The sequence below is a fragment of the Oncorhynchus mykiss genome, chromosome 10 (genome assembly GCF_013265735.2).
Source record: "Oncorhynchus mykiss isolate Arlee chromosome 10, USDA_OmykA_1.1, whole genome shotgun sequence".
In the NCBI taxonomy this organism is placed as follows: Eukaryota; Metazoa; Chordata; class Actinopteri; order Salmoniformes; family Salmonidae; genus Oncorhynchus; species Oncorhynchus mykiss.
Genome location: NC_048574.1, coordinates 62554204 through 62581868, shown reverse-complemented (window position 1 = coordinate 62581868; position 27665 = coordinate 62554204). Strand labels below are relative to the sequence as shown.

The window sequence follows — 27665 nt, the reverse complement described above, 5'->3', positions numbered from 1 at the left end:
CCCGGATAAACTCGTATCCCGATTATGAGAAATCCGGCTATGGTTTATGTTGATTTTAGACGGGATACAGTGGCATGTAAAATCGTATGCCGTTTATAATGTTTGTTTTTTTCGCGGTCTGCCAGGCTGAGTTTCACATAGTAGGCTGTCATGGGTGTTGTGTGATGTTTTCACCTGTTTGTCTACAGTTAGATACATGAAGCTTCTCTTGCCATGACTTGTTGCCTTAGAAGACTAAATAAAACTACAGAATAATGGCATAAATCAAATGAATGCATCACTGTTAGCCTATGCTAATATAGTTGACACCTGTAAAGTTGTCTTTTCGACTTCAGCTTCGCTCGCTGAAGCAAGGAGGTTTAGGGACCCGTGGAGAAAACTAAATTCCAAAATAGTGGAAAGATTGTGCCTGTGCAAAATGTCATCAGTAAAGCGGTTTTGTTTTGAGCCCCACATTTTTTGCTAAAACTAAACGGGGTTGAATGTTATTTTGGCATTAATACATGTCACATATCAGTTCATTTTTTATTTTACATTGTTTGCAACAACAACAAAAAATGAGTTAATAAAGCCTACATACAAACATGGTCTCTTTTTTTGCTTTCTTGAGCAAGGCAGCTCCAAAATGCAGGTGTTTCAGCCTAGCTCAGTGCTTTCTGTGGTGGTGGGGCAGCCAGCTGAAAATATGAAACGTAGGGGTTGGTAATGTTCTCTAGTTGCGCCATGATTGGCTCGTGTTCTGTCACTCATGGACACCACGTCACGGGCAAATCTTAGGGTAGAGCTCGAAAATTCAATCCCCTTGGGTGCTGCCATAGAGTTACATTAGAAGTGCCCAGTTACATGACAATGCCCCTCTGCTTTGTGCAGAGAGGCATTGTCATGCTGAAACAGGAAAGGGCCTTCCCCAAACTGTTGCCACAAAGTTGGAAGCACAGAATCATCAGCACCAGACAATTATTCCTCCTCCACCAAACTTTACCGTTGGAACTATGCATTTGGGCAGGTAGCATTCTCCCTGCATCCACCAAACCCAGATTCATCCATTGGACTGCCAGATGGTGAAGCGTGATTCATCACGCCAGAGAAAGCGTTTCCACTGCTCCAGAGTCCAATGGCGGCGAGCTTTACACCACTCCAGCTGACGCTTGGCATTGCGCATAGTGATCTTAGGCTTGTGTGCGGCTGCTCAGCCATGGAATCCCATTTCATGGAGCTCCCGATGAACAGTATTTGTGCTGACGTTCCTTCCAGAGGCAGTTTGGAACTCGTAGTGATTGTTGCAACCAAGGACTGACAATTTAAGCGCTACGAGCTTCAGCACTCGCCGCTCCCGTTTTCTGAGCTTGTGTGGCCTACCACGTCGTGGCTGAGCCGTTGTTGCTCGTGGCTGAAATTTGATGAATTGACTTGTTGGAAAGGCATCCTATGATGGTGCCACGTTGAAAGTTCCTGAGCTCTTCAGTACGGGCCATTCTACTGCCAATGTTTGTCTATGGAGATTGCATGGCTGTGTGCTCGATTGTATACAATCGGCTGAAATAGCTGAATCCACTAGTTTGAAGGGGTGTCCACATAGCTTTGGTCATGTAGTGTTTGTCAACTAAAGAATGGTTCCCAGATATCCCCTGCGTACATCTCACACACTTCTACGATTTCTTCCCATTGTGGACACTCCTATGTCTGATAAGGTTATTCTGGAAGGAGAAGCTCTTGTAACACAGCTTACACTTGAAGGGCCTCTCCTTAGTGTGAACAGTCTGGTGCTTCTTCACATAGTTCGCCTCAGCAAAGCGCTTCCCACACGTGAGGCAGGCGTACGGCTTGTCGGCGTCCGTCCTAATGCTCGGCCTTACACGTTGTGAACCAATGACACCAGAGGAGGTAGAAGCAGGAGCCACCACCCTCAGGTGGTTAGTCTTCGAGCTCCCTCCTTGACCTCTAGCCATTGTTTGGGTGTTGTTGGGATTGTGTGCTGTGTTATAGGATAGGTACTTCTCGTGGTGAACGTCCATCCTGACCCTGTCTGTATTGGTGGGGTAACCATGAGGTAACTGAGGAAGGCTAGACCCAGATCCAGACTTTCTATGAACCCAGTCACCAGGCATTAGACGAGACTCTGAAGACAGACTTCCTGAAAGACTACCACAAGGAGCATCTCCCACCACGCTCTGAGAAGGCTGAAGCCCAGGGTGACTGGATCTTTTCATCATGGATACTGTGGTGTTTGTATCATAGGAACAGGAGGGTCTATCTCTATCAGCACCAGGCCCTGCTCCATCCCTGCACTGAGACTGTGAAGAGAAGGGTCTGGGCTGCAGACTGGAGTCTCTGCCTCTCTGATGACCACCAGGACTGGGGTTGTTCAGTCCACCTGTCCACTGGTTGTGTTCTGTGTGGTGGAGTCTCTCTCCCTCACGGTTGGGTCCTAGTTGCGACTCGGGAAGGAAGAGCAACGGCTCCTGATCCAGGGTTCTGATCCGTGGCCAGGGTTTGTGACCAGCCGCTGCAGAGGTCCAGCCTCTCCCGTCAGCAACATCGGACATCAGCTGGTCTTCATGGAATGCAGACTGTGAAGACAAATTGAACAGAAAAGCATAAAGGTTTATATAAGAAACTATTTGCTGTACACACAAACATGACATGATATTATAAAATGTTAACCACAGTCAAGCCCATCTGTAACACTGTGATTCAAGTACATAACAATATGGAGTCATTGGATTATTTTTTAATTTTTTTAAAAAAAATGTCCACGTTTTGATTCAAGAATTAAGTATAATGTTTTGGTTCGATTGAGATACGGGAAACTCAGTCCCTGCAATGATACAAAAATAACCAAGTCAGTCAGTACAGAGTCAATTTTGTATTTAACTTCAACAAAATGGTCATACACTCAAATAATGTTACAGCACTTTTATTACACAAAACGATACGTGAAGTAGAATAACTTTTCTCACTATGGCAACACTTCTGTAAATCTGATACCTTCGCTTTGATAAAGTTCATTTTAGAATACTTTGGAAAAGGTTCAACATGACATTACCCACAGCTTCACTACTTTATGTAAAGTAAACATGAATTAAAGAGCCAATGCAGCCGTTTTTTTATCTCCGTATCTAATCATTTCTGAGTAACAATTAAGCACCTTACTGTGACTTTTTTCAATTTAAATGGTAAAAAAAAAAAAAAATAGCTTCTTAGCAAAGAGCAATTTCTCAAGGAAGAATTTAGCTGGGACTGTCTGGGAATGGTCTGAGTGGGGAGGGGAAAACAAACTAATTGTTATTGGCAGAGAGGTTTGGAACTATCTTATTGGTCTATTAACTAGTTTGCCACCAGGCAGGGACAAAACTCTACCCCATCAAAACAGGCAGAAATTTCAGGTGGGCTTTTCAAACAGCTCTTACACTAAAAGGGTATTATAATTTTTACATTTTCACAGTATTATTCTAACATCAATGAGAAAATACATCTAAATCTCTCATGTTTTTGATTGCACTGAGCCTTTAAGGCAGGATCATTTCCCCATTATAAAATATAAACCTATAAGGACACAGATTGTCACCTTTCATCAGTGAAGCATTTTTACAGACATCACACCAACCATCACCATACCTTCTACTCTGCCTCATGATACTAATTCTTTCCTCAGTTCACCTCATCCAGTTCCCCACTACATCTAAAACAACGGAATTAACTACAAACAAACAAGTACTACATCACATGTCACTATACTCTATACGTGGGCCGTGTGAATGTTCTTGTGGTGTATCCTGAGTAGGGTTGCAAAGGGTCTGGAAACTTTCCGGTAAATTTCTTGACATTTTCCATGGATAGCTAAGCCCTGGAATTTGGGAAATGTTGCTTAAATTCATCAAATAAGTTAGCTTATAACAGTGAACCTTTTGTTGTGGGATACACAAGGTAATTCTAGGTCTTGTGGCATATTTTGGTTAAACAATCCCCAATTCAATGGAATTGCAACCCTCTGCATGCCCAGTGCATTCTTCCATCACATGTACAGCTGATTCTCAAGATCTTGCACACTTATGAGACACTATTGAGTCCACTCTACTACACTGTCTGAGCCAAGGACTACATGCTTTCTGGTAAGTTTCGAATACAATACTGGGTGGAGTGAAATATATTTTATATGACATACATGACTTTTTGTAAATAGTAGCCTACAGCAAAGTGTGTTTAAATCCTTTCTAACTTGGTAACAATTTCTGTTAGTTATTTCTTGCCTGTTGTTTTAGCTTGCTTGAGCCTGCTAACTGAGGAGTGTTAATTCACCTCTTTCCATACATTTCATTTCAAAACATTTATCTTACAAAGGAGTTGTTTAATCTAACAGCTTAACTATTTATCTGTACTGTACACGTAATTGTATTTGGGGTTTTCACTCATTTTCTCTAATCTTTACAGGAAAATGCCACAGGCTCTATCTGATGTGTGTAGACATTGCACTGCAACTAATGTAGAAAATACTGTGCCAAATTATGTGAAGAATGCAACAAAGATGCATAATCATCTAGCCAAGTGCATAATCATCTAGCCAAGTGCATAAAGTAGCCAAGTGCATAAAGTTCCCTCAGCGCTCACAACCTCTGACAAAAGTCCTTCTCCTTCTATTCAAGGTGAAAATTATGAATCATACACCTTATCGATAGCAACAGCTCCTGGTCCTCCTGGAATCAGAAGGTTTTTTTATTCAATGGAGGAACATAGTCAGAGAAATGCTGATGAATGTCTTGCTCGAGCAGTGTATGCAAATGGTTCACCTCTGATACATTTCTGAATGTTCTTTGCCCAGCATACACCCCTCCAACCAGACATGCTTTATCTACTCATTTGCGGGATGCAAATGAATTCAACAGAGTTCAAGTGAAGGTCAAGCAAATCATAGAGAAAGCAGACTGTATTGCAATCATCTCTGATGGGTGGTCGAATGTTCGTGGGCAAGGAATAATTAACTACATCTCCACCCCTCAACCAGTATTCTACAAGGGAAAATAGACACACTGGTCTCTACATTGCAGATGAGCTGAAGGCAGTCATCAATGACCTTGGACCACTGAAGCTATTTGCATTGGTGACAGACAATGCTGCGAACATGAAGGCTGCTTGGTCTAAAGTGGAGGAGGCCTACCCTCACTCCTACCCTCACATTCACACCCATTGACTGTGCTGCTCATGCATTGAATATGCTCCTCAAGGAAATCATGGCACTGAAAACAATGGATACACTCTACAAGAGAGCCAAGGAAATGGTTAGGTATGTGAAGGGTCATCAAGTTATAGCAACAATCTAAAGCAAAGTGAGAAGAATAAGAGCACCACATGAAGCTGCCCAGCAACACCCATTGGGGTGGTGTTGTCATCATGTTTGACAGTCTCCTGGAGGGGAAGGAATCTCTTCAAGAAATGGCCATATCACAGTCTGCCGATATGGACAGCCCCATCAAGAGGATCCTCCTGGATTATGTATTTTGGGAGAGAGTGGTAAGCAGCCTGAAACTCCTGAGTGAAAACATCTGAAGTTCTTCAAAGGTAAATTATTTAATTTGATTTGCTTTTCTTATTTTCATGAAAATGTTGCCTGCTGCTAGCAGGGCATAATGCTATGCTAGGCTATGATAAACTTACGTTGGCTGTAAAAGCATATTTTGAAAATCTGAGATGACAGTGATTAACAAAAGGCAAAGCTGTGTCTCAATATATTTCATTTGTGATTTTCATGAATAGGAAGATTTTCTAGGGATATTTATGTCCGCTGCGTTATGCTGATTAGTTTCAGGCGATGATTACGCTCCCGGATCCGGGATGGGTAGTATGAGGGAATTCCCATCACCAAAAGGACATGCTGAAATCAACACCAACGAGCAATGGAGAGGAACCACCATCACTGCCCTGCCATCCCGAGTTCAACGGGCCAGTCAATTGGGCATTTCTGCAGTATATTAGAGCATGTCAAATTCGTGATGTAAATTCCCATTGTAAGATATTGCAAATGGACAGCTGTACGCCTGGTTACCTGAACGGGTTACCAGTAGCACATTTTTAAAATGTTTTTTAATGCCTTTAGGGGAGTGCAAGGGGTCAAGGGCCGGGTAGGGAGCACCCCCCACCCGTGCCCAACCAATAGAGGGCGCCCCTGATCAATTTGGACGTTTTTCCAAAACTCTTTTAAAAAACGAGTCCCACTTCTCTCTCTCATTGCACCAAATTCTTACTTCATATGACTTCCAATGATCAAACATGACAAATAGACCTACGTTGATTCAGGGCTTAACATAGTGATATATATCATTTGGTCAGTATAAATGCCATTTGGACATGGTTCACTGACTTTTGGGTTCGGAAACCGACTTCCTATGTTCAAAGATGGCAAATGGACATAACATCCTGATTTGGTACTTTCAATACTTATGTATGGCAGTTGGACATTTCTTATGCCATTTGGACATGGTTTACTGACTTTTGACTTCCTATGATTATATAATGCAAATGGACAAAACATAGGCGTTATGGACAAACTCAATAAAATAAGACAAAGGTATGTTCACACGGTTATTATATATGTATAATTGACAAAATAATTGAACATTTTTCAGAAAAAAAGTCCAGAAAGGATTTTTTTTTTTTTAGAGGTGGTTGTACTTTAGATTTTTTGCTTACATTTTCAAAATTTGACCTGTGGGTCTTGACTTTGTGTCCATTTTCAATTTGAAAATCTACGGCGGAGCGCACTCACCATCTTTGGGATTTTTGTTGTATGACACTTGACATTTGCCATATGCCACTTGCCATACGGTTAGGATGATCTGCCGTCCATTTCAGTGGTATTTGCGATTGTGTATATGTTTCGTCCAATACCAATATGTTGCCATTCATTTTTGTCCATTTCATGGGGGTTTTCCCTTACTATAGTAAAATAACTGTAGTATATACTATAGCAATGAATGTAGTGCTTTTGCAGACTGTAGTATACTGTAGTATTTACACTAGTGTTTTTGTAGGCTGTAGTATTTACGGAAGTGTTTTTGCTGATATTACTGTAGCATTTACTATAGTGTTTTTGTTTTATTATCTTTGACATAAAGGTTTAGGTAGGTAGAACTGGGGTGTGAACGGATAGTTAAGCGCTTCTGCTCTTTTCGATAACCTTTAGGGAACACAGTGCCTTCGGAATGTAGTCATATCCCTCGACTTTTTTAGGTTACAGCCCTTTTCTGACATTTATTAAATAGTTTTTTTCCCCTCATCAATCTACGCAACAATTCCCCATAATGACAAAGCAAAAAATGTTTTTTTACATTCTCTAGTTTTTTTTGCATATGCTTAGCTCTATTCTGTTTCTTTTTATCCCAAAAAACTCCCTAGTCTTTGCGGATGACAAGTAAATCTATAACATGATGCAGCCACCACCATGCTTGAAAATATTTAGAGTGATACTCAGTAATGTGTTGTGTTACATTTGCATCAAACATAACACCTTGTATTTTTGCAGTTTTACTTTAGTGCCTTATTGCAAACAGGATGCATGTTTTGGGAATATTTTTTATTCTGTACAGGCTTCCTTCTTTTCACTCTGTCATTTAAGTTAGTATTGTGGAGTAACTACAATCTTGTTGATACACCCTCAGTTTTCTCCTAGCCATTAAAATCATTAACTGTTTTAAAGTCACCATTGGCCTAATGGTGAAATCCCTGAGCGGTTTCCTTCCTCTCCGGCAACTGAGTTAGGAAAGACGTCTGTATCTTTGTCGTGACTGGGTGTATTGATACACCATCCAAAGGGATATTCATTGTCTGCTTTTGTTATTTTTTACCCATCTACCAATAGGAGCCCTTCTTTGCAAGGCATTGGAAAACCTCCCTGGTCTTTGTGGATGAATTTGTGTTTGAAATCCACTGCTCGACTAAGGGACCTTAAAGATAATTGTATGTGTGGAGTACAAATTAAGTAGTCATTCAAAAATCATGTTAAACACTATTATTGCACACAGAGTGAGTCCATGCAACTTATTATGCGACTTTTTAAGCAAATGTTTACTCCTGAACTTATTTAGACTTGCCATAACAAAGGGCTTGAATACATACTGATTTAAAACATTTCAGCTTTTAAATTAGATTTTTTTTGTGTGTGTGGGGGGGTACTTTTTACCCCTTTTCTCCCCAATTTTCATCATATCCAATTGATAGTTACAGTCTTGTCCCATCGCTGCAACTCCCGTGTGGAGTCTGGAGAGGCAAAAGTAGAGAGCCATGCGTCCCCGAAACACGACCCCGCCAAGCCGCACTGCTTCTTGACACACTGCTCGCTAATTCCAGAAGCCAGCTGCACCAATGTGTCGGAGGAAACACCGTACAGCTGGCGACCGAGGTGACTGTGAATGCACCCGGCCGCCACATGGAGGAGTCGCTTGAGCGCGATTGGACAAAGACATCCCGGACGGCCAAACCCTCCCCTTACCCGGGATTGATCCTGGATCTGCAGTGCCTTAGACTGCTGCGCCACTCGGGAGGCCCTTTAATTTTGTATTAATTTCTAAACATTTTCTAAAAACATAATTCCACTTTGACATTATGGGGTATTGTGGGTAGATCAGTGATCAGTGACTGAATCTAAATTTAATCAATTTTAAATTCAAGCTATAACAACAAAATATGGAAAAAGTCAAGGGGTGTGAATACTTTCTGAAGGCACTCTACTAGAATTACAAAACTGTAGTGTTTTTGCAGGCATTAGTGTTTATTGGGTGGGAAAACACTGTAGCACCTCACGATTGAGGATACAACAGTGTGTAGTATAGTATTTTACAGTATACTACAGTTTAATACAGACATCTATACTAAGTATTTTAGTATTCTATAGTAAACTGTAGTCTTTTTTCATTTGGGACTCAGTCAGTCTGTTGACTAAATTCAGTTGTTGTTTTGTGTTCGACTGTCTGTTTCTGATTGTGGCTAACAGTGTTGTTCTCCAGCCCAGAGTTGAGGACTCTGTCCCATCCACTGACCTCCACTATCTCGTCCTGCTCAGTGATATGGTCCCCTGAGCCTTTGGCTGCGCCCGGCTGGGAATCCAAGATGGCCGCCCAGTCTCCCTTGTTAGGCTCCAGCCAATCAACTGCAGGAAGAGGTTACAAAATAGACATTTACAAACATGGCAGAGAACTCTAAATATGGCGTTTAAGTCAATTACCTGGTCAAGTACAACTCTGGTTCATCCTTGGGAGCAATTTTCAAAAGCCTGAAGGTACCATGTTAATCTGTACAAACAATATTACGTAAGTATAAACACCATGCTCCAAAACCAGCGTAAAAAAGCCAGACTACGGTTTGCAACTGCACATGGGGACAAAGATCGTACTTTTTGGAGAAATGTCTCCTGGTCTGATGAAACAATAATAGAACTGTATGGCCATAATGACCATCGTTATGTTTCGAGGAAAAAGAGTAAGGCTTGCAAGCCGAAGAACACCATCCCAACCGTGAAGCATGGGTGTAGCAGCATCATGCTGTGGGGGTGCTGGGATGCAGGAGGGACTGGTGCAATTCACATCAAGAGGAAGGAAAATTATGCGGATATATTGAAGCAACATCTCAAGATAAAAACTTGGTCACAAATGGGTCTTCCAAATGGACAATGACCACAAGCATACTTCCAAAGTTATGGCAAAATGGCTTAAGGACAACAAAGTCAAGGTATTGGAGTGGCCATCCCAAAGCCCTGACCTCAATCCTATAGAAAAGTTGTGGGCAAAACTGAAAAAGCATGTGTGAGCAAGGAGGCCTACAAACCTGACTCAGGTACACCAGCTCTGTCAGGAGGAATGGGCCAAAATTCACCCAACTTATTGTGGGAAGCTTGTGGAAGGCTACCCAAAACGTTTGTCCCAAGTTAAACAATTTAAAGGCAATACTACCAAATACTAATTGAGTGTATGTAAACTTCTGACCCACTGGGAATGTGATGAAAGAAATAAAAGCTGAAATGAATCACTCTCTCCACTACTATTCTGACATTTCAGATTCTAAAAATAAAGTGGTGATCCTAATTGACCTAAGACAGAGAATTTTTACTAGGATTAAATGTCAGGAATTGTGAAAAACTGAGTTTAAATGTATTTGGCTAAGGTGTATGTAAACTTCCGACTTCAACTTTATGTGTGTTTTGTATGTAAACATAAGATGTATTGACTTTATTTTATGAATGAAGAAAACATAGCCAGGCGCATCACTATTTCCACTTAAGATCTATTACTGTATGTAGGCTATATGTAGAGAGGCGAGTGTAGAGAGTATAGAGATATTGTTATCCACGTAGGCACCAACGATGTTAGGATGAAACAGTCAGAGGTCACCAAGTGCAACATTGCTTCAGCGTGTAAATCAGCTTTAAAGATGTGTCGGCATCGAGTAATTGTCTCTGGCCCCCTCCCAGTTAGGGGGAGTGATGAGCTCTACAGCAGAGTCTCACAACTCAATCGCTGGTTGAAAACTGTTTTCTGCCCCTCCCAAAAGATAGAATTTGTAGATAATTGGCCCTCTTTCTGGGACTCACCCACAAACAGGACCAAGCCTGGCCTGCTGAGGAGTGACGGACTCCATCCTAGCTGGAGGGGTGCTCGTATCTTATCTACCAACATAGACAGGGCTCTAACTCCACAATGAAATAGGGTGCAGGCCAGGCAGCAGGCTGTTAGCCAGCCTGGCTTAAGCCTGATTAATTTACTGTGTTAAATGAGGCCTCACCTCCTGGTTACATTAGTGACCATCTGAGGTGTTGCTAACATTTACCATAGCAAATTTCAATTTACAAAAAAAATAAATAAATGAAATTTTTGTCTTTTGAGCTTCTAGTCATGAAATCTATGCAGCCTACTCAATCACTTTTTATAGCTACTGTTTAAAGGCCTCCTGGGCCATATACAGCATTCCTCATTGAGTTCCCTGAATTCCTATCGGACCTTGTAGTCATAGCAGATAATATTGTAATTTTTGGTGACTTTAATATTCACATGGAAAAGTCCACAGACCCACTCCAAAAGGCTTTCGGAGCCATCATCGACTCAGTGGGTTTTCAACATGTCCAACATGTCTCTGGACCTACTCACTGTCACAGTCATACTCTGGACCTAGTTTTGTCCCATGGAATAAATGTTGTGGATCTGAATGTTTTTCCTCATAATCCTGGATCCTGGACTATCGGACCACCATTTTATTACGTTTGCAATTGTAACAAATAATCTGCTCAGACCCCAACCAAGGAGCATCAAAAGTTGTGCTATAAATTCACAGACAACACAAAGATTCCTTGATGCCCTTCCAGACTCCCTCTGCCTACCCAAGGCCGTCAGAGGACAAAAATCAGTTAACCACCTAACTGAGGAACTCAATTTAACCCTGCGCAATACCCTAGATGCAGTTGCACCCCTAAAAACTAAAAACATTTGTCATAAGAAACTAGCTCCCTGGGGCGGCAGAGTAGCCTAGTGGTTAGAGCGTTGGACTAGTAACCGGAAGGTTTTTTTTAATCAACACATATGGACATTATTTATATTTATGTATTTATAATACACTCCAATGGCACTCCATAATACACTCCAATGGCTCCAAAGTTGCAAGTTCAAATCCCCGAGCTGACAAGGTACAAATCTGTCGTTCTGCCCCTGAACCCACTGTTCCTAGGCCGTCATTGAAAATAAGAATTTGTTCTTAACTGACTTGCCTAGTTAAATAAAGGTAAAATAAATAAAATAAATACCCGAGCTCTGAAGTAAGCTTCCAGAAAATTGGAACGGAAATGGCGCCACACCAAACTGGAAGTCTTCCGACTAGCTTGGAGTATCGAAGAGCCCTTACTGCTGCTCAATCATCCTATTTTTCCAACTTAATTGAGGAAAATAAGAACAATCCGAAATGCATTTTTGATACGGTCGCAAAGCTAACTAAAAAGCAGCATTCCCCAAGTGAGGATGGCTTTCACTTCAGCAGTAATAAATTCATGAACTTCTTTGAGGAAAAGATCATGATTATTAGAAAGCAAATTACGGACTCCTCTTTAAACCTGCGTATTCCTTCAAAGCTCAGTTGTTCTGAGTCTGCACAACTATGCCAGGACCTAGGATCAAGAGAGACACTCAAGTGTTTTAGTACTATATCTCTTGACACAATGATGAAAATAATCATGGCCTCTAAACCTTCAAGCTGCATACTGGACTCTATTCCAAATAAACTACTGAAAGAGCTGCTTCCTGTGCTTGGCCCTCCTATGTTGAACATAATAAACGGCTCTCCATCCACCGGATGTGTACCAAACTCACTAAAAGTGGCAGTAATAAAGCCTCTCTTGAAAAAGCCAAACCTTGACCCAGAAAATATAAAAAACGATCAGCCTATATTGATTTTTCCATTCCTCTCAAACATTTTAGAAAAAGCTGTTGCACAGCAACTCACTGCCTTCCTGAAGACAAACAATGTATACGAAATGCTTGAGTCTGGTTTTAGACCCCATCATAGCACTGAGACTGCACTTGTGAAGGTGGTAAATTACCTTTTAATGGCATCAGACCGAGGCTGTGCATCTGTCCTCGTGCTCCTAGACCGTAGTGCTGCTTTGGATACCATCGATCACCACATTATTTTGGAGAGATTGAAAACCCAAATTGGTCTAAACGGACAAGTTCTGGCCTGGTTTAGATCTTATCTGTCGGAAAGATATCAGTTTGTCTCTGTGAATGGTTTGTCCTCTGACAAATCAACTGTACATTTCGGTGTTCCTCAAGGTTCCGTTTTAGGACCACTATTGTTTTCACTATATATTTTACCTCTTGGGGATGTCATTCGAAAACATAATGTTAACTTTCACTGCTATGCGGATGACACACAGCTGTACATTTCAATGAAACATTGTGAAGCCCCAAAATTGCCCTCGCTAGAAGCCTGTGATTCAGACATAAGGAAGTGGATGGCTGTAACCTTTCTACTTTTAAACTCAGACAAAACAGAGATGCTTGTTCTAGGTCCCAAGAAACAAAGACATCTTCCTGTTGAATCTGAGCATTACTCTTAATGGTTGTACAGTCGTCTCAAATAAAACTGTGAAGGACCTCTGCGTTACTTTGGACCCTGATCTCTCTTTTGACGAACATATCAAGACTGTTTCAAGGACAGCTTTTTTCCATCTACGTAACATTGCAAAAATCTGAAACTTTCTGTCCAAAAATGATGCAGAAAAATTAATCCATGCTTTTGTTACTTCTTGGTTAGACTACTGCAATGCTCTACTTTCCGGCTACCCGGATAAAGCACTAAATAAACTTCAGTTAGTGCTAAATACGGCTGCTAGAATCCTGACTAGAACCCCCAAAAAATTATCATATTCCTCCAGTGCTAGCCTCCCTACACTGGCTTCCTGTCAAGGCAAGGGCTGATTTCAAGGTTTTTACTGCTAACCTACAAAGCATTATGTGGGCTTGCTCCTACCTATCTATCTGATTTGGTCCTGCCGTACATACCTACACGTACGCTACGGTCACAAGACGCAGGCCTCCTAATTGTCCCTAGAATTTCTAAGCAAACAGCTGGAGGCAGGGCTTTCTCCTACAGAGCTCCATTTTTATGGTATGGTCTGCCTACCCATGTGAGAGACGCAGACTCGGTCTCAACCTTTAAGTCTTTACTGAAGACTCATCTCTTCAGTGGGTCATATGATTGAGTGTAGTCTGGCCCAGGAGTGTGAAAGTGAACGGAAAGGCTCTGGAGCAACGAACCGCCCTTGCTCTCTCTGCCTGGCCGGTTCCCCTTCTTTCCACTGGGATTCTCTGCCTCTAACCCTATTACAGGGGCTGAGTCACTGGCTTACTGGTGCTCTTTCATTCCGTCCCTAGGAGGGGTGCGTCACTTGAGTGGGTTGAGTCACTGATGTGATCTTCCTGTCTGGGTTGGCGGCCCCCCTTGGGTTGTGTCGTGGCGTGGATCTTTGTGGGCTATACTCGGCCTTGCCTCAGGATGGTAAGTTGGTGGTTGAAGATATCCCTCTAGTGGTGTGGGGGCTGTGCTTTGGCAAAGTGGGTGATGTTATATCCTTCCTGTTTGGCCCTGTCTGGGGGTATCATCGGATGGGGCCAAATTGTCTCCTGACCCCTCCTGTCTCAGCCTCCAGTATTTATGCTGCATTAGTTTATGTGTCGGGGGGCTAGGGTCAGTTTGTTATATCTGGAGTACTTCTCCTGTCTTCTCCGGTGTCCTGTGTGAATTTAAGTATGCTCTCTCTAATTCTCTCTTTCTCGGAGGATCTGAGCCGTAGGACCATGCCTCAGGACTACCTGGCATGATGACTCCTTGCTGTCCCCAGTCCACCTGGCCGTGCTGCTGCTCCAGGTTCAACTGTTCTGCCTGCGGCTATGGAATCCTGACCTGTTCACCGGACGTGCTACCTGTCCCAGACCTATTATTTGACCATGCTGGTCATTTATGAACATTTGAACATCTTGGCCATGTTCTGTTATAATCTCCACCCGGCACAGCCAGAAGAGGACTGGCCACCCCTCATAGCCTGGTTCCTCTCTAGGTTTCTTCCTAGGTTTTGGCCTTTCTAGGGAGTTTTTACTTGCCAACGTGCTTCAACACCTGCATTGCTTGCTGTTTGGGGTTTTAGGCTGAGTTTCTGTACAGCACTTTGAGATATCAGCTGATGTACAAAAGGGCTATATAAGTCAATTTGATTTGGATATGCATTTCTCCCTTACCCTGCTCCCCCATCTTTAGTCCACTCAGCAGGTCAATGCTCTCTGGTTCATCTTCTATTGTCTCCACTTTGACTATCAGCAGATCAGGCTTCCCATCCTCCATGTCTACTGACTGTAAGAGATACAGAGTGAGAGGATGTTGGATCAAGAAATCTGATATGAGCACCCTGCTATAGAGCATCTTCTGATTGGGCAATGAGGGACTGCTATGAGTACAATGCAAACATGTTAGTTGATTTGATAATGTGACACTCTTTAAAGTGATGAACTTGTGGATACCATTATTGTCTCTGTGTCCAGTATGCAGGCAGTTAAGTGGTCATTTGGCAAACCAAAGCTAACTAGCTTGCTAGCTGTGCCCGAAGACTTCCAGTGTTTGCCTTTAATTAAGCTAGTTAGCACTCGTTCACAAAATTACCTCTGATTTATCAAAACCTTAAAGGGAAGTTAAAGGCCTTGGTCCCACACTTAAAACAAAATGAATCAAGACCTGGGCCCTTATTCACAAATAGAAGGAGTGTTGATCTAGGATCTTTCCAAATAGTCTTATTCATTATGATCTGAAAGGCAAAACTGATCCTAGATCAGCACTCCTACTCTGAGAGGTTTTGTGGATACGAGTCCTGACCGAATACCATTCAGACAGTAGTTCATAGTGGACTCACCTCAGTGAGACTGTGTGTGGTCCTGTGCCTCTCAGTTGGTTCCTCTGTGGGTTCGGGAGGAGGTGTAGTCTGGTTGTCCTCCATGACCATGGTCCTCTCAGGGTTCCCCAGACCCTCCTCCTTCACCAGAAGCACTTCCTCCTCCTGGAAGAGACAGGTGATACAGATTACACAGACATACACTCCCTCAGATATGTACACACAGATAATAAACACACTTTCAACATGGAGTGTTTACCCATCCCCACTACATTTGAGTCCTATACTGTAGTTACAGAATGACTATTGTTGTTAAACTCATCATGGTGGACATAAATATGATGTTGTGGGTAAATATGATTCAGCTAAGATAAGTCAAAAGTCAGACAGACCTGACTAAACCATTTTGACGTGTAGAGTAGAGGTTTGTTAGTGTGTGAGTACATAGTAATATTTAGTAAGTCTATAATGGTTATAAAGCACTGTTGGGTGTATGCAGAATAGGGTGAGATCAGATGTGATGTACACTAAAGAGTCTAACTTGTCTCCTCCATCTACACTGATTGAAGTGTATTTAACATGTGACGTCAATAAGGGATCATAGCTTTCACCTGGTCAAGTCTGATCCCTTATTGATGTCACTTGTTTCAATCAGTGTAGATGAAGGGGAGGAGACAGGTCTTAGGCAGCATTTTATGCTCTGAGACAACTGACACATGGATTGTGTTTATGTGCCATTCAGAAGGTGAATGGGCAAGACAAAAGATTGAAGTGCCTTTGAACGGGGTATGATAATAGGTGGCCAGTTTGTGTGAAGAACTGCAACGCTGCTCGGTTTGTCACGCTCCAGTTTCCCGTATGTATAAAAAAAAATTCAGGTACGTACACACAGATAATACACTTTCAACATGGAGTGTTTACCCATCCCCACTACGTTTGAGTCCTATACTGTAGTTACAGAATGACTTCATTGTTGTTAAACCCATCATGGTGGACATAAATATGTTGTGGGTAAAAATAAGTCAGCAATGATAAGTCAAACAAACTTGACTAAACTATTTTGACATGTACAGTAGATGTTAGTGTAGGTATATTTAGTAATTGGTAGCCAATAGTTAAGTCACAATTGTCCATAAAAAATTTTGAAAAATAAACATTTGTCTTAATTTAAGGTTAGCATTCGGTTTAAAATCACATGAAGTGAAATTGTAGGTGGGGTTTAGCCATAATTCTGACTTTTGATTTAACCAATAATACACATTTCATCACCAGCTATGAAGCAGAATAGGGTGATATCAGATCTGATGTATATTAAAGAATCTCAATGAAAGTCTTGGAATGAAAAGTCCCATTTTGTGTTTATTAAACAAACAAGTTTTAAATACACCATATGAAAACCACACATACACGTCTGAACTAAAGATCTGCATGAACTTGATGAACTGCATTCATTTTCTCATTCAAAGAGTCTTGGGATAAAAATTAAGCAGTTGAATTTAAATAATGAAATATGCATTTGTGAACATCATATAGCCTATACAGTACAAACACAATTTGAAACAGACTTCAGGCTTACAGTGCATTCAAAAATTATTCAGAACCCTTTACTTTTTCCACTTTGTTACAGCCTTCTAAAGTTAATGAAATAGTTTAGTTTCTCATCAATCTACACACAATACCCTATAACAACAAAGCAAAAAACTAATTTTTAGAAATGTTTGCAAATTTATATTTAAAAAAACAAATCACATTTACATTAGTATTCAGACCCTTTACTCAGTACTTTGTTGAAGCACCTTTGGCAGCGACTACAGCCTTGAGTCTTCTTGGGTATGACGATACAAGCCTGGCACACCTGTATTTGGGGAGTTTCTCCCATTCTTCTCTGCTGATCCTCTCAAGCTCTGTCAGGTTGGATGGGGAGTGTTGCTGCACAGCTATTTTCAGGTCTCTCCAGAGATGTTAGATCAGATTCAAGTCCGGGCTCTGGCTGTTCCACTCCGATATATTCAGACTTGTCCCGAAGCCACTCCTGCGTTGTCTTGGCTGTGGGCTTAGGATCCTTGTCCTGTTGGAAGGTGAACCTTCGCCTGAGTCTAAGCACTCTATAGCAGGTTTTCATCAAGGATCTCTCTGTACTTGGCTCCGTTCATCTTTCCCACGATCCTGACTAGTCTCCCAGTTTCTGCCGCTGAAAAACTACCCCACACCACCAGGCTTCACCATAGGGGTGGTGCCAGGTTTCCTCCAGACGTGACGCTTGGTATTCAGGCCAGAGTTCAATCTTGGTTTCATCGGACCGGAGAATCTTGTTTCTCATGGTCTGAGAGTCCTTTAGGTGCCTTTTTGGCAAAATCCAAACGGGTTGTCATGTGCCTTTTTACTGAGGAGTGGCTTCCGTCTGGCCACTCAACCATAAAGGCCTGATTGGTGGAGAGCGCAATTTCGAGTCTCATTGCAAAGGGTCTGAATACTTTTGTAAATAAGGTTTCTGTTATTTATTTTTAATAAATTTGCTAAAAATTCTTAACCTGTCATTATGTGTGTGTGTAGATTGATTTGTTCTTATTTAATCAATTTTAGGAAAAGCTGTAAAGTAACAAAATGTAGAAAAAGTCAAGGGTCTGAATACTTTCCGAATGCACTGTATGCCTTTTATTTTACAATGTCTGGAAGCAATATATACTGAAATCTGTTTCCCTTGTTATTCCAAATGCATCTGTGGGTCTTTTTAGCTGACAACAATGAAAACTAATCTTTGTGTTTAATGCTTGTTTTGACATAAACGTCAGAAGCTGTTGAATGGAATGGTTACTTTCTATGTCATTGAGTGGAATGTTTTTTCTGGTGGTGTATCCGGAGGTAGCTCCTCTCTGAGAAACTCTTCCTGCAGTGCGTACAGGCGAACAACCTCTCTCCCGTGTGGACCTTCAGGTGAATCTTCAGCTGGTGCTGGCGTGAGAACCTCTTCTCACACTGGGGGCAGCTGAAGGGTTTCTCCCCTGTGTGGACCCTCTCGTGCCTCTTCAGGTCACCAGCCTGAGCGAAGTGCATTTCACAATGCGTACAGCTGAAGGGTTTCACCCCTGTGTGTACCCTCTGGTGCCTCTTCAGGTTGCCAGCCACAGAAAAGCACATATGACACTGGGTACAGCTGAAGGGTTTTACCCCTGTATGGACCCTCTGGTGGATCTCCACCTTCTGGAGGCAGCTGAAGCCTTTGTTACAGAACATGCAGAGGAACCGTCTCTCTTTAACATTGCCTGATGTGGCTCCCCCTCCCTGAGCCTGGGCTCTAGTCCGGTCATTTGAGTTCAACAGCTGATTGGAAAGGACATGGCTGTGTGATGCGGAAGGTCCTATCGACGTGGACCCTGGATTGCGATCCCTGAACGTGTGTAAAGGGGAGAGGGTGGCAACATTTACAGTTGTCTCTAAGCTTCCCCTATAATCTAAGAAATCTCTGCCATGTGAGTGTCCGTCTCCTAGGTGACTATCTGCATTCAATAGGGGAGAAGCGTAGCCCTCCACTTTCACAGTCACCTCATCTACCACTATGACCTCCCCTTTCTTATCTAGGCACCCTTCAGAGTATACACTACTAGTGTACTGGTTCCAGTCCCCTCTAGACAGATCAGTTTGTGTCTCTAAACCCAAGGATATGTTGCCAGGGTCCATCTCTGTTGCGTAAGAACAACATGGAACATCCCCGTCAGTGTCTAACGAGTCAGCATCACCACGAGAATTAATCTGGCTCTGGTGAAATACCGGTAAATAATCTGAGCCGGGAGCAGGAGGACAGCCCAGTCTCTCTGGGTCTGATCTGTGGTCAGATCCTTTGTGTAAGAACCTTTGTGTTACTGTTAATATCTCGGTGTCCATCTCTGACTTGAGGATGGGCTTCGGCGTTCCACTGACCTCTGTGATGCTGCGTTGGGTCCAGGCCTGGGGTGCGGCAGTGGTGGCGAGGTCCTCGGTGGCTACAAGGTGCTTTCCAGCCGCACCAGTCTGGATGTCTCTGCTGTGCCTTGGGTCCTCCTCTCCTTCAGACCTCTCCTGCTTGACCCCAGGACCTGCAGCCTCTGCATCTGCAGACTGACATAAAAAGAGGGGAGGTTATTACAGGTACATGAGTAGAATTGGATAACAATGTCATTGGGAAGTCTCCAAGCTCCCCTATGGCAGATAAATAAGGATGTACATGTAAGCAAGTGAATAGATGAGGGATGCCTTTCTGAAATAAACTGACCACATTTGATGTACTGTAATTTTGACATAATACTATTACACTAACCTCTATCACGATAACATGCTGGGTTGAGGTTCCACTCCCCTCATCAACAGTGATTGGTTGGTCATCGCTCCATGTATTGTGTCCCACTTGCTTCACAAAGCTCCTGTGGCCTCCAGTGAGATCTGAGAGAGTGATTGGGGGGAAAAGAGGTGGTTAGTGTAGGTACTGTCAATGCTCAACTGTATATTGTACATTATTGACAATTTTGACACTGTCTAGAATTGGCAAGGATGTAAAGGTAAGACTTCACATAACTTCTTGATATACTATTTATAGAATGATTTTGTTCCATGCATTATATGGTTTTCAATTAGTAAATCATAGGAAACGCAGTAAATCAATAATCTGGTTAGAATATGATAGTGTCTATCTGCAAGTTACCTAGGCAATCATTCTGATTACATACTATCCAAATAATGATCAAGACCGAATTCCGGTTAGCCAGCCATATGTGGTTAACACATTTTGGGGCTCCCGAGTGGCGCACAGGTCGAAGGCACTGCATCTCAGTGCATGAAGCGTCACTGCAGACACCCTGGTTAGAGCGGCGTCGTCTGGGTTTGGCGTCATTGTAAATAAGCATTTGTTCATAACTGACTTGCCTAGCTAAATAAAGGTTAAATATATATATTTTTTTAAACATCTAAAGTTACACATGCCCAGATGTGAACGAGGAGACCGGTCCACAGCCCCCGCCTTCTACAAAATGTACCTCTTGCCATTCCTCTGTATCGGTCGAGGATCTTGGGACGACTCGTGAGGACGCGGTCCCGTGCCACCTTAAGTTCCAGTAGCTGTAGTTTTCTCCTCAATGTCCTGTTTTCTTTCTGGCTTTGAGTTATTTCCAAACGAAACACTGAATAGTCGTCGTCTACGAGTTTACAGACCTCTGCCACGGCTGCATTCGCTAGCACCTCCATGATGGAGGCTATTTGAGTGTGAACAGCAATACAGTTAGCCATTGTTAGCAGCTAGCTAGTTAACGTCCGCGTTACCTAGATAACATCTATCAACCAAGTCCTGTCTCAAACGCGAATTAAACACTATATGGGGTAAGTGGGTGATGCCGTGGAGTTCAATGGGACATATTGAGTTCCAGGGTGTTAATAAACGTCTAAATAACAACAAAAACCGCTAACGTGTACATTTTTCCTGTTCACTTCCGTTTACGCTTCTTCTTCAGTGGTCTTTAAATGTCGGTTGGCAACCAACTTTACAGATGCATCTCCGCCACCGACTGGAGTGTTGACCAGAGACAGGGAAGGTCTGAAGTTTAACCCCACCCAATTAAACCCTTCTAAGGAAACGGAATATATAATTTAATACAATATCACCTTAAGGTTTTCTTAAATTCAATTAAACTTGACTCCTCAATACCATTATTCCTTAATACTAATAACAAACTGTCCATTTCCCTCTCATATCGCTGGCATTGAAATAGAACGTGTTCTACTGTCTCCATCTCCCTCTGCCTGTGAACTAACTTCCCAGTTGGATGTTTCCTGACTAATTTCAAAGTGCTGTTGAGCCTGATGAGTCTCAGCCTTGTGATTACATCTTCATCCCTTCTCTCTGGACCTGAGGACCTCCCTGCCTCCACCTTTTCCTGGATCCTGACAGGTGTCTTTCCCTTCCTTTTCCACAACCCTTACCATGTATCTTTTTATTTATTTTTACCACTGTTATTATTAATCCCTTTACTTAAGAGAGCAGATCTTATTGGTTGGTGTCATAGCTCAAAGGGTGTGGTTAAATTAAAAAGGTATGCAATGTTTTTTTTAAATATAGTACTACTTATAGTAAGTAGTATTACATTACACATCAAATCTCCTATGATCAGTATCTTTCAAGCTGACAGCAGATTTGTTTAAAAAGTAGTGTGTTAGCAAGAATAGAGTAGAAAATAATACAATGATTTTATTCCATCAACATCACCTCAGTAAGGTAAATATTAAACTGTCCTTGTTCTAGCCAAGATACTGTCTCTCTAAAAACAGGTACTTACACAAGCCTGTTTTAAATAACAAGTTAATGAGTGTGTGGGTAATTACCATACTAGAAATGATAGGCCTTCTGTGCTCTTTTTCTACATGCCTCTAGTGCGCATCCCTCTTTTCTGAAGGGATTACCGTTCACACAATTTCTGAGACTGAAGTGCATTCGTACTAGTAAAACATATGTTGAAAATTAGGCTATGAAAATGTAGACAGCTTGAGGCCTGTCCATACCCTAAAGAATGGCTTGATGATGCTCTCAGTAGAGTACATATCCTTGATGAGACCTCAACCAGAAGGGATAAAAGAGAAAGATTTTTTTAAATGCATCTTTACCACTACATATTATCCTTTTAATGACATCACATCAAGGGAGCCATTAAGTAACATTGGAATGTCCTCATGTCTGATCCTGTTTGCCAAAAGATTTTCTCTGATCTTCTCTTCTCACTGCAGGGCAGGGAATATCAGGGACTTCATTGTTCGGGCTGACACTTAGGGCCCCCCCCGCCCCCCCCCCCCCCCAAAATAAAAATGAATAACGGATGACTGAACAAGGTTAACTGTTTCTACCTCTGCCGTAGGTGTGCGGCATATTGGGGCTCCTGTATAAAAGTGAGCGAATTCAATAGCTCTGCCATTGGTAAGCAATACACTATGAAACAGTTCCTCACATGCAGCTCTTCTAACGTCATATACCTTATCTCTTGTCCATGTAATAACCAATACATGGGCAAAACGAGTAAACAGGTAAGAAAACGTATTATAGAACACAGGAGTGGTGTAGGAAGAAAGGACCCTAAATCCCCAATAGCATGTCATTTCTCAAAGGTCGGTCACCCAGTCTCCTCCTTGTCCTTCTGTACAGAAGATAAAATGTTCACATAGGGGTGGTAATCTTGAACTGAGTGTTCTCCAGACAGAATACAGGTGGATGTTCTATCCAAAAACTCCACCTATCAGTTATGAATTAAGAATTGTTATTGAAGTGTTTTCTGTAAGTTTTATTGGTGCTTGATACCTCATCTAGTGTTTTCTTTCAATCTCTCAAGCTCCCTACTCTACATTCTGTTTTTCTACAATCCTGTGTTCTTTATTCTGAGGAAATGTTCACATGGTATTTCTAAATGCAATAATTGATTATATTTCTCAGTCTGTTGATGTACACAATGTAGTAGTTCATGCATTATATTGTATAAGGTACTGATTTATAGATTTTATGTATTTTATTTCTTGATCATGTGACATACACAATTATCCTTGAAATTGAAGCCAGAGGTGTGTGGGCCGATCATATTATATATATATATATATATATATATATGTATTACACACACACAGATTGCACACAGGTGGACTTTGTTTAACTAATTATGTTACTTCTGAAGATAATTGGTTGCACCAGATCTTATTTAGGGGCTTCATAGCAAAGGCGGTGAATACATATGCACGCACCACTTTTCAGTTTTCATTTTTTAGAATTTTTTAGAAATAAGTTGTTTTTTAAATTTCACTTCACCAATTTGGCCTATTTTGTGTATGTCCATGAAATCCAAATAAAAATACATTTAAATTACAAGTTGTAATGCAACAAAATAGGAAAAACACCAAGGGGGTTGAATACTTTTGCAAGGCACTGTATAGTCTCGCTATTGTTATTTTACTGCTGCTCTTTAATTATTTGTTACTTTTAATTCTTACTCATATTTTTTCAAATTGCATTGTTGGTTAGTTGCTCGTAAGTAAGCGTTTAACTGTAAGGTCTACACCGGTTGTATTCGGCACATGCCGTTTTTCGTCTACAGATGAAATAAGTAATGATGAACTTCACAGGGTGGTGAAAGTGCATGGTGATGAGCTCGACGCTCCTTCCAATTAAATATCGACGGTCGTATTCTAGTGAAATGCTGATCGACGCTTGGCTTCTGTTTGAAAAATAAAAAGAATCTCCCTATTATGCATAATAATCCTACCTGCACCGTATCTGCCAGCTGTTGGCTAGAGCTCATGTGCCAAGAGCACAGTGGGGACATTCGCAATAACGCTACATTTGTTGTGCTGATTGAGGACCAGGTCCCCACCTGTCTACATATTCTTATTCGTGATTATCTAAAAGGCAAAACTGATCCAAGAACAGCACTCCTACTCTGAGAGGCTTTGTAGATACGGGCCCTGAAATAATACCATTCAGACAGTAGTTTAGTGGGCTCACCTCAGTGAGACTGTGTGTGGTCCTGTGCTGCTCAGTTGGTTCCTCTGTGGGTTCAGGAGGAGGTGTAGTCTGGTTGTCCTCCATGACCATGGTCCCCTCAGGGTTCCCCAGACCCTCCTCATTCACCAGCAGCACCTCTGGACCCTCCTCCTCCTGGAAGAGACAGGTGATACAGATTACACAGACATGCACTCCCTCAGGTACATACACAGATAATAAACACACTTTCAACATGGAGTGTTTACCCATCCCCACTACTTTTGCGTCCTATACTGTAGTTACAGAATGACTTCATTGTTGTAAAACCCATTGTGGTGGACATAAATATGATTCCGCTATGGTAAGTCAAAAGTTATCAGACAAACCTGACAACTATTTTAACGTGTACAGTAGGTGTTAGTGTGTGGGTAGGTGTAGGTATATTTAGTAAGTGTATATTGGTTCGAAAGCGTGAGATCAGATGTGATGTGTACTAAAGAGAGTCTCAATGAAAGCCTTAGAATGAAAATTCCCATTTTGTGTTTATACACCATATGAAAACCAGACATACACAAATCTCAACTACAAATCTGCATTAAGTGTCTTGGGAAAATGTGTGAACATCATATAGCCTACACAGTACAAGCACTATGTTACAGACTTTTGTAGACTTATTCATGCCTTATAGACATATCACACAATGTCTGGATGCAATAATCTACCCAGGAATATTCAACACAGAAATATGTTACTCTCTTATGCTCAGATGTATCTGTTGATCTTTTCTGCTGACAACAATGAACATTCATCTTAGTCTTTAATGCAGAGTTTGATCTAAACGTCAGAAGCTTTTGAGTGGAATGGTTACTTTCTATGTTATAGAGTGGAATGGTGTTTCTGCTGGTGCATCCTGAGGTAGGTCCTCTCTGAAAACCTCTTCCCACAGTGAGTACAGGCAAATGGCTTCTCTCCCGTGTGGACCTTCAGGTGAATCTTCAGCTGATCCTGACGGGAGAACCTCTTCTCACACTGGGGACAGCTGTAGGGTTTCTCCCCTGTGTGGACCCTCTCGTGCCTCTTCAGGTCACCAGCCTGGGTGAAGCACATGTGACACTGGGTACATTTGAAGGGTTTTACACCTGTGTGGAACCGCTGGTGCCTCTTCAGGTTGCCAGCATGGGCGAAGCGCATGTGACACTGGGTACAGATGAAGGGTTTCACCCCTGTGTGGATCCTCTGGTGGATCTCCACCTTCTGTGGGCAGCTAAAGCCTTTGTTACAGAACATGCAGAAGAACTGCTTCTCTTTACCGCCCATTGTTGCTCCCTCTCCCCACGGCTTGGCCCTTTGGTCGTTTGAGTTCAATACCTGATCGAAAAGGATGCAGCCTTGTGAATCGGAAGGTGCCATCGACATGGACACTGGGTGTAAAGGGGAGTGGGCCGGGACATTTAGATTTGTCTCTAAGCTTTCCCTGTAGTCTAAGAAATCACTGGAGTTGCCCTGCGAGTGTCCTTCTCTGAAGTGAGTCTCGTCTGCATTCCATGTCAGAGGAGCCTCGCCCTCCACTTTCACAGTCATCTCATCTATGACCAGACCCTCTCCTTTCTTATCTAGGCACCCTTCAGAGTGTACACTACTACTGTACCGGTTCCAGGCCCCTCTCATTGGATTAGTCTGTGTATCTAAGATGACTGGCATGTCACCAGGTATCTCTGTAGTGTATGAACAGGACGGATCATTGCCAGTCTGTATTGTGTCACCCAAGTTCTGATGGGACAGAACAGTCCTCGGGTTACCGTAATGGAAATATTCTGAGCGGGGAGCAGGACAGCCCAGCCCTGTTATAGTCTTGGTGTCCGTCTCTGACTTGAGGACGGCGTTCGGCGTTCCACTGACCTCCGTGATGCTGCGTCGGGTCATGGGTAGCACTGTGGCAGTGGTGGGGTACTCCATGGCTACAGGGTGAGCTCCAGTCTGGATGTCTCTGCTGTGCCATGGTTCCTCCTCTGCTTCAGTCTTCTCCTGCTTGACCCCAGGACTTGCAGCCTCTGCATCTGCAGACTCTGCATCTGCAGACTGACAAGAGAGGTTATTAACGGTACATGAGTAGAATTGGATAACAATGTCATAGGGAAGTACATTTTTTTTGACCAAGTTTGTATTTGTTTTGTCTTTTTTTGGAGGGGGGAGGGTACAATATTAATTTACATTTACACAGTTTATACAACATGTATCTGTAGGCAAAAACAGATAAATTATCATATTGATCACACAGATTTTGTAATAATAAAATTGGTGTAAAGAAGAGAGTAAAAGTAACATAAGAGGTGGTCCTACACCACCAACTCATCATCCCATTTAGACATCTTCACGGGTCAAAATGTTATAAACTGGACCTGGGACTTTCCCCACTCGGACCAAATATGCATAAATACATTTTTCAAATATAGAGACATGTACAAGGGTGTATTACACACATGTGAATTGGACATTTATTTGTTGCAGGTCACAGCCAGGGATCCGCCATTATTGACGACGATCCTGGAGCAATTAGAGTTAAGTACCTTGTTCAAGGGCACAGACCGATTTTGGCTCGGGATTTGAACCAGCAACCTTTCGGTTACTAGCCCAATACTCTTAACCACTAGGCTACCTGCCATAGCTAGGTTATTTATTATCAAAAAAGACTACGTAGTACCTGTCTTGACTGCATCAAACCAGGAAAAGCTAGCTAGAAGCTAGCTAGGCTAATTGAGGCTGCAGTGCATGCGTTCTCATTCTACTGTTACAAATTACTCCATTCAGAATATTAAGTAGTAACCTACCTGTTGGCTCTTGGTCGTTGTAGCCTATCCTTCTCTAACTTTTAATTTCATCTTCCATTGATTAGATATCTCCCAATTCTTGCGACACGGAGCGAGGCCCAACGACTGTAGCCAATATCTGCTTTGAGGACTTATGATTGGCCAACAACAACAACCAGCTACACTCATGAAAAGCAAGAGCAGCAGCATAAATTATGAAATCTCTCTCGCTCTACTGCAGCAGTCCCATTTGGTTCTGTACAGGCCCTTCCAGACAGTTCAGTTAAAATTACACATACCCGAGACCCGTAACAATCAATCAGATCCGACCCAGACCTGTGATATTATTCAGAGTTCTGGGCCCCAGATCGGGTCTGGGATATTCAGGCACAGGTTTTTATCTGTGAAGACCTCTAATGCCATTCCACCCCAGCTCAACATGTTTCCGTCCACCCCACATGGAAACCATATTTTCGACCCTTTCCCGCCCTGCCTAGCAACACAGGTTGTTTGTTTCATCAAACCAGAGGACATTTCTCCAAAAAGTATGATCTTTGTCCTCTTGTGCAGTTGCAAACCGTAGTCTGGCTTTTTCATGGAGGTTTTGGAGCAGTGGCATCTTCCTTGCTGAGCAACCTTCCAGGTTATTTTTTTATTTCACCTTTATTTAACTAGGTAGGCAAGTTGAGAACAAGTTCTCATTTACAATTGCCACCTGGCAAAGATAAAGCAAAACAGTTCGACACATACAACAACACAGAGTTTACACATGGAGTAAAACAAACACAGTTAATAATACAGTAGAAAAATAAGTCTATATACAATGTGAGCTAATGAGGTGAGATAAGGGAGGTAAAGGCAAAAAAAAAGGCCATGGTGGAGAAGTAAATACAATATAGCAAGTAAAACACTGGAATGGTAGATATGCAGTGGAAGAATGTGCAAAGTAGAGATAGAAACAATTGGGTGC

The 27665-nt window shown here is 42.2% G+C and overlaps 1 protein-coding gene across 9 annotated transcripts in view; it reads right to left on the bottom strand.

Annotated features, from left to right (window-relative positions):
- LOC110534616 (oocyte zinc finger protein XlCOF7.1-like) overlaps nt 1–27665 on the bottom strand; it is a 1104347-nt gene that overhangs the window by 921166 nt on the left and 155516 nt on the right. For 2 of the 9 annotated variants that reach the window (XM_036934449.1, XM_036934455.1), the window contains exons 3-7: nt 19328–19504; nt 15431–15574; nt 14766–14877; nt 9030–9139; nt 1129–2570 (exon numbers count right to left, since the gene is read on the bottom strand). The exons of 2 other annotated variants lie outside the window; for them this stretch is intronic. In XM_036934449.1, coding sequence (XP_036790344.1) covers nt 1650–2570; nt 9030–9139; nt 14766–14877; nt 15431–15574; nt 19328–19504 — 1464 coding nt within the window. In that variant the 3' untranslated portion in view covers nt 1129–1649. Of the gene's footprint in view, nt 1–1127; nt 2571–9029; nt 9140–14765; nt 14878–15430; nt 15575–17950; nt 19505–19703; nt 19826–20415; nt 22196–23970; nt 24063–24414; nt 25968–27665 lie in introns of those variants that run through there. 5 more of the 9 variants (XM_036934456.1, XM_036934453.1, XM_021619574.2 and 2 more) reach the window with 5 other exon arrangements.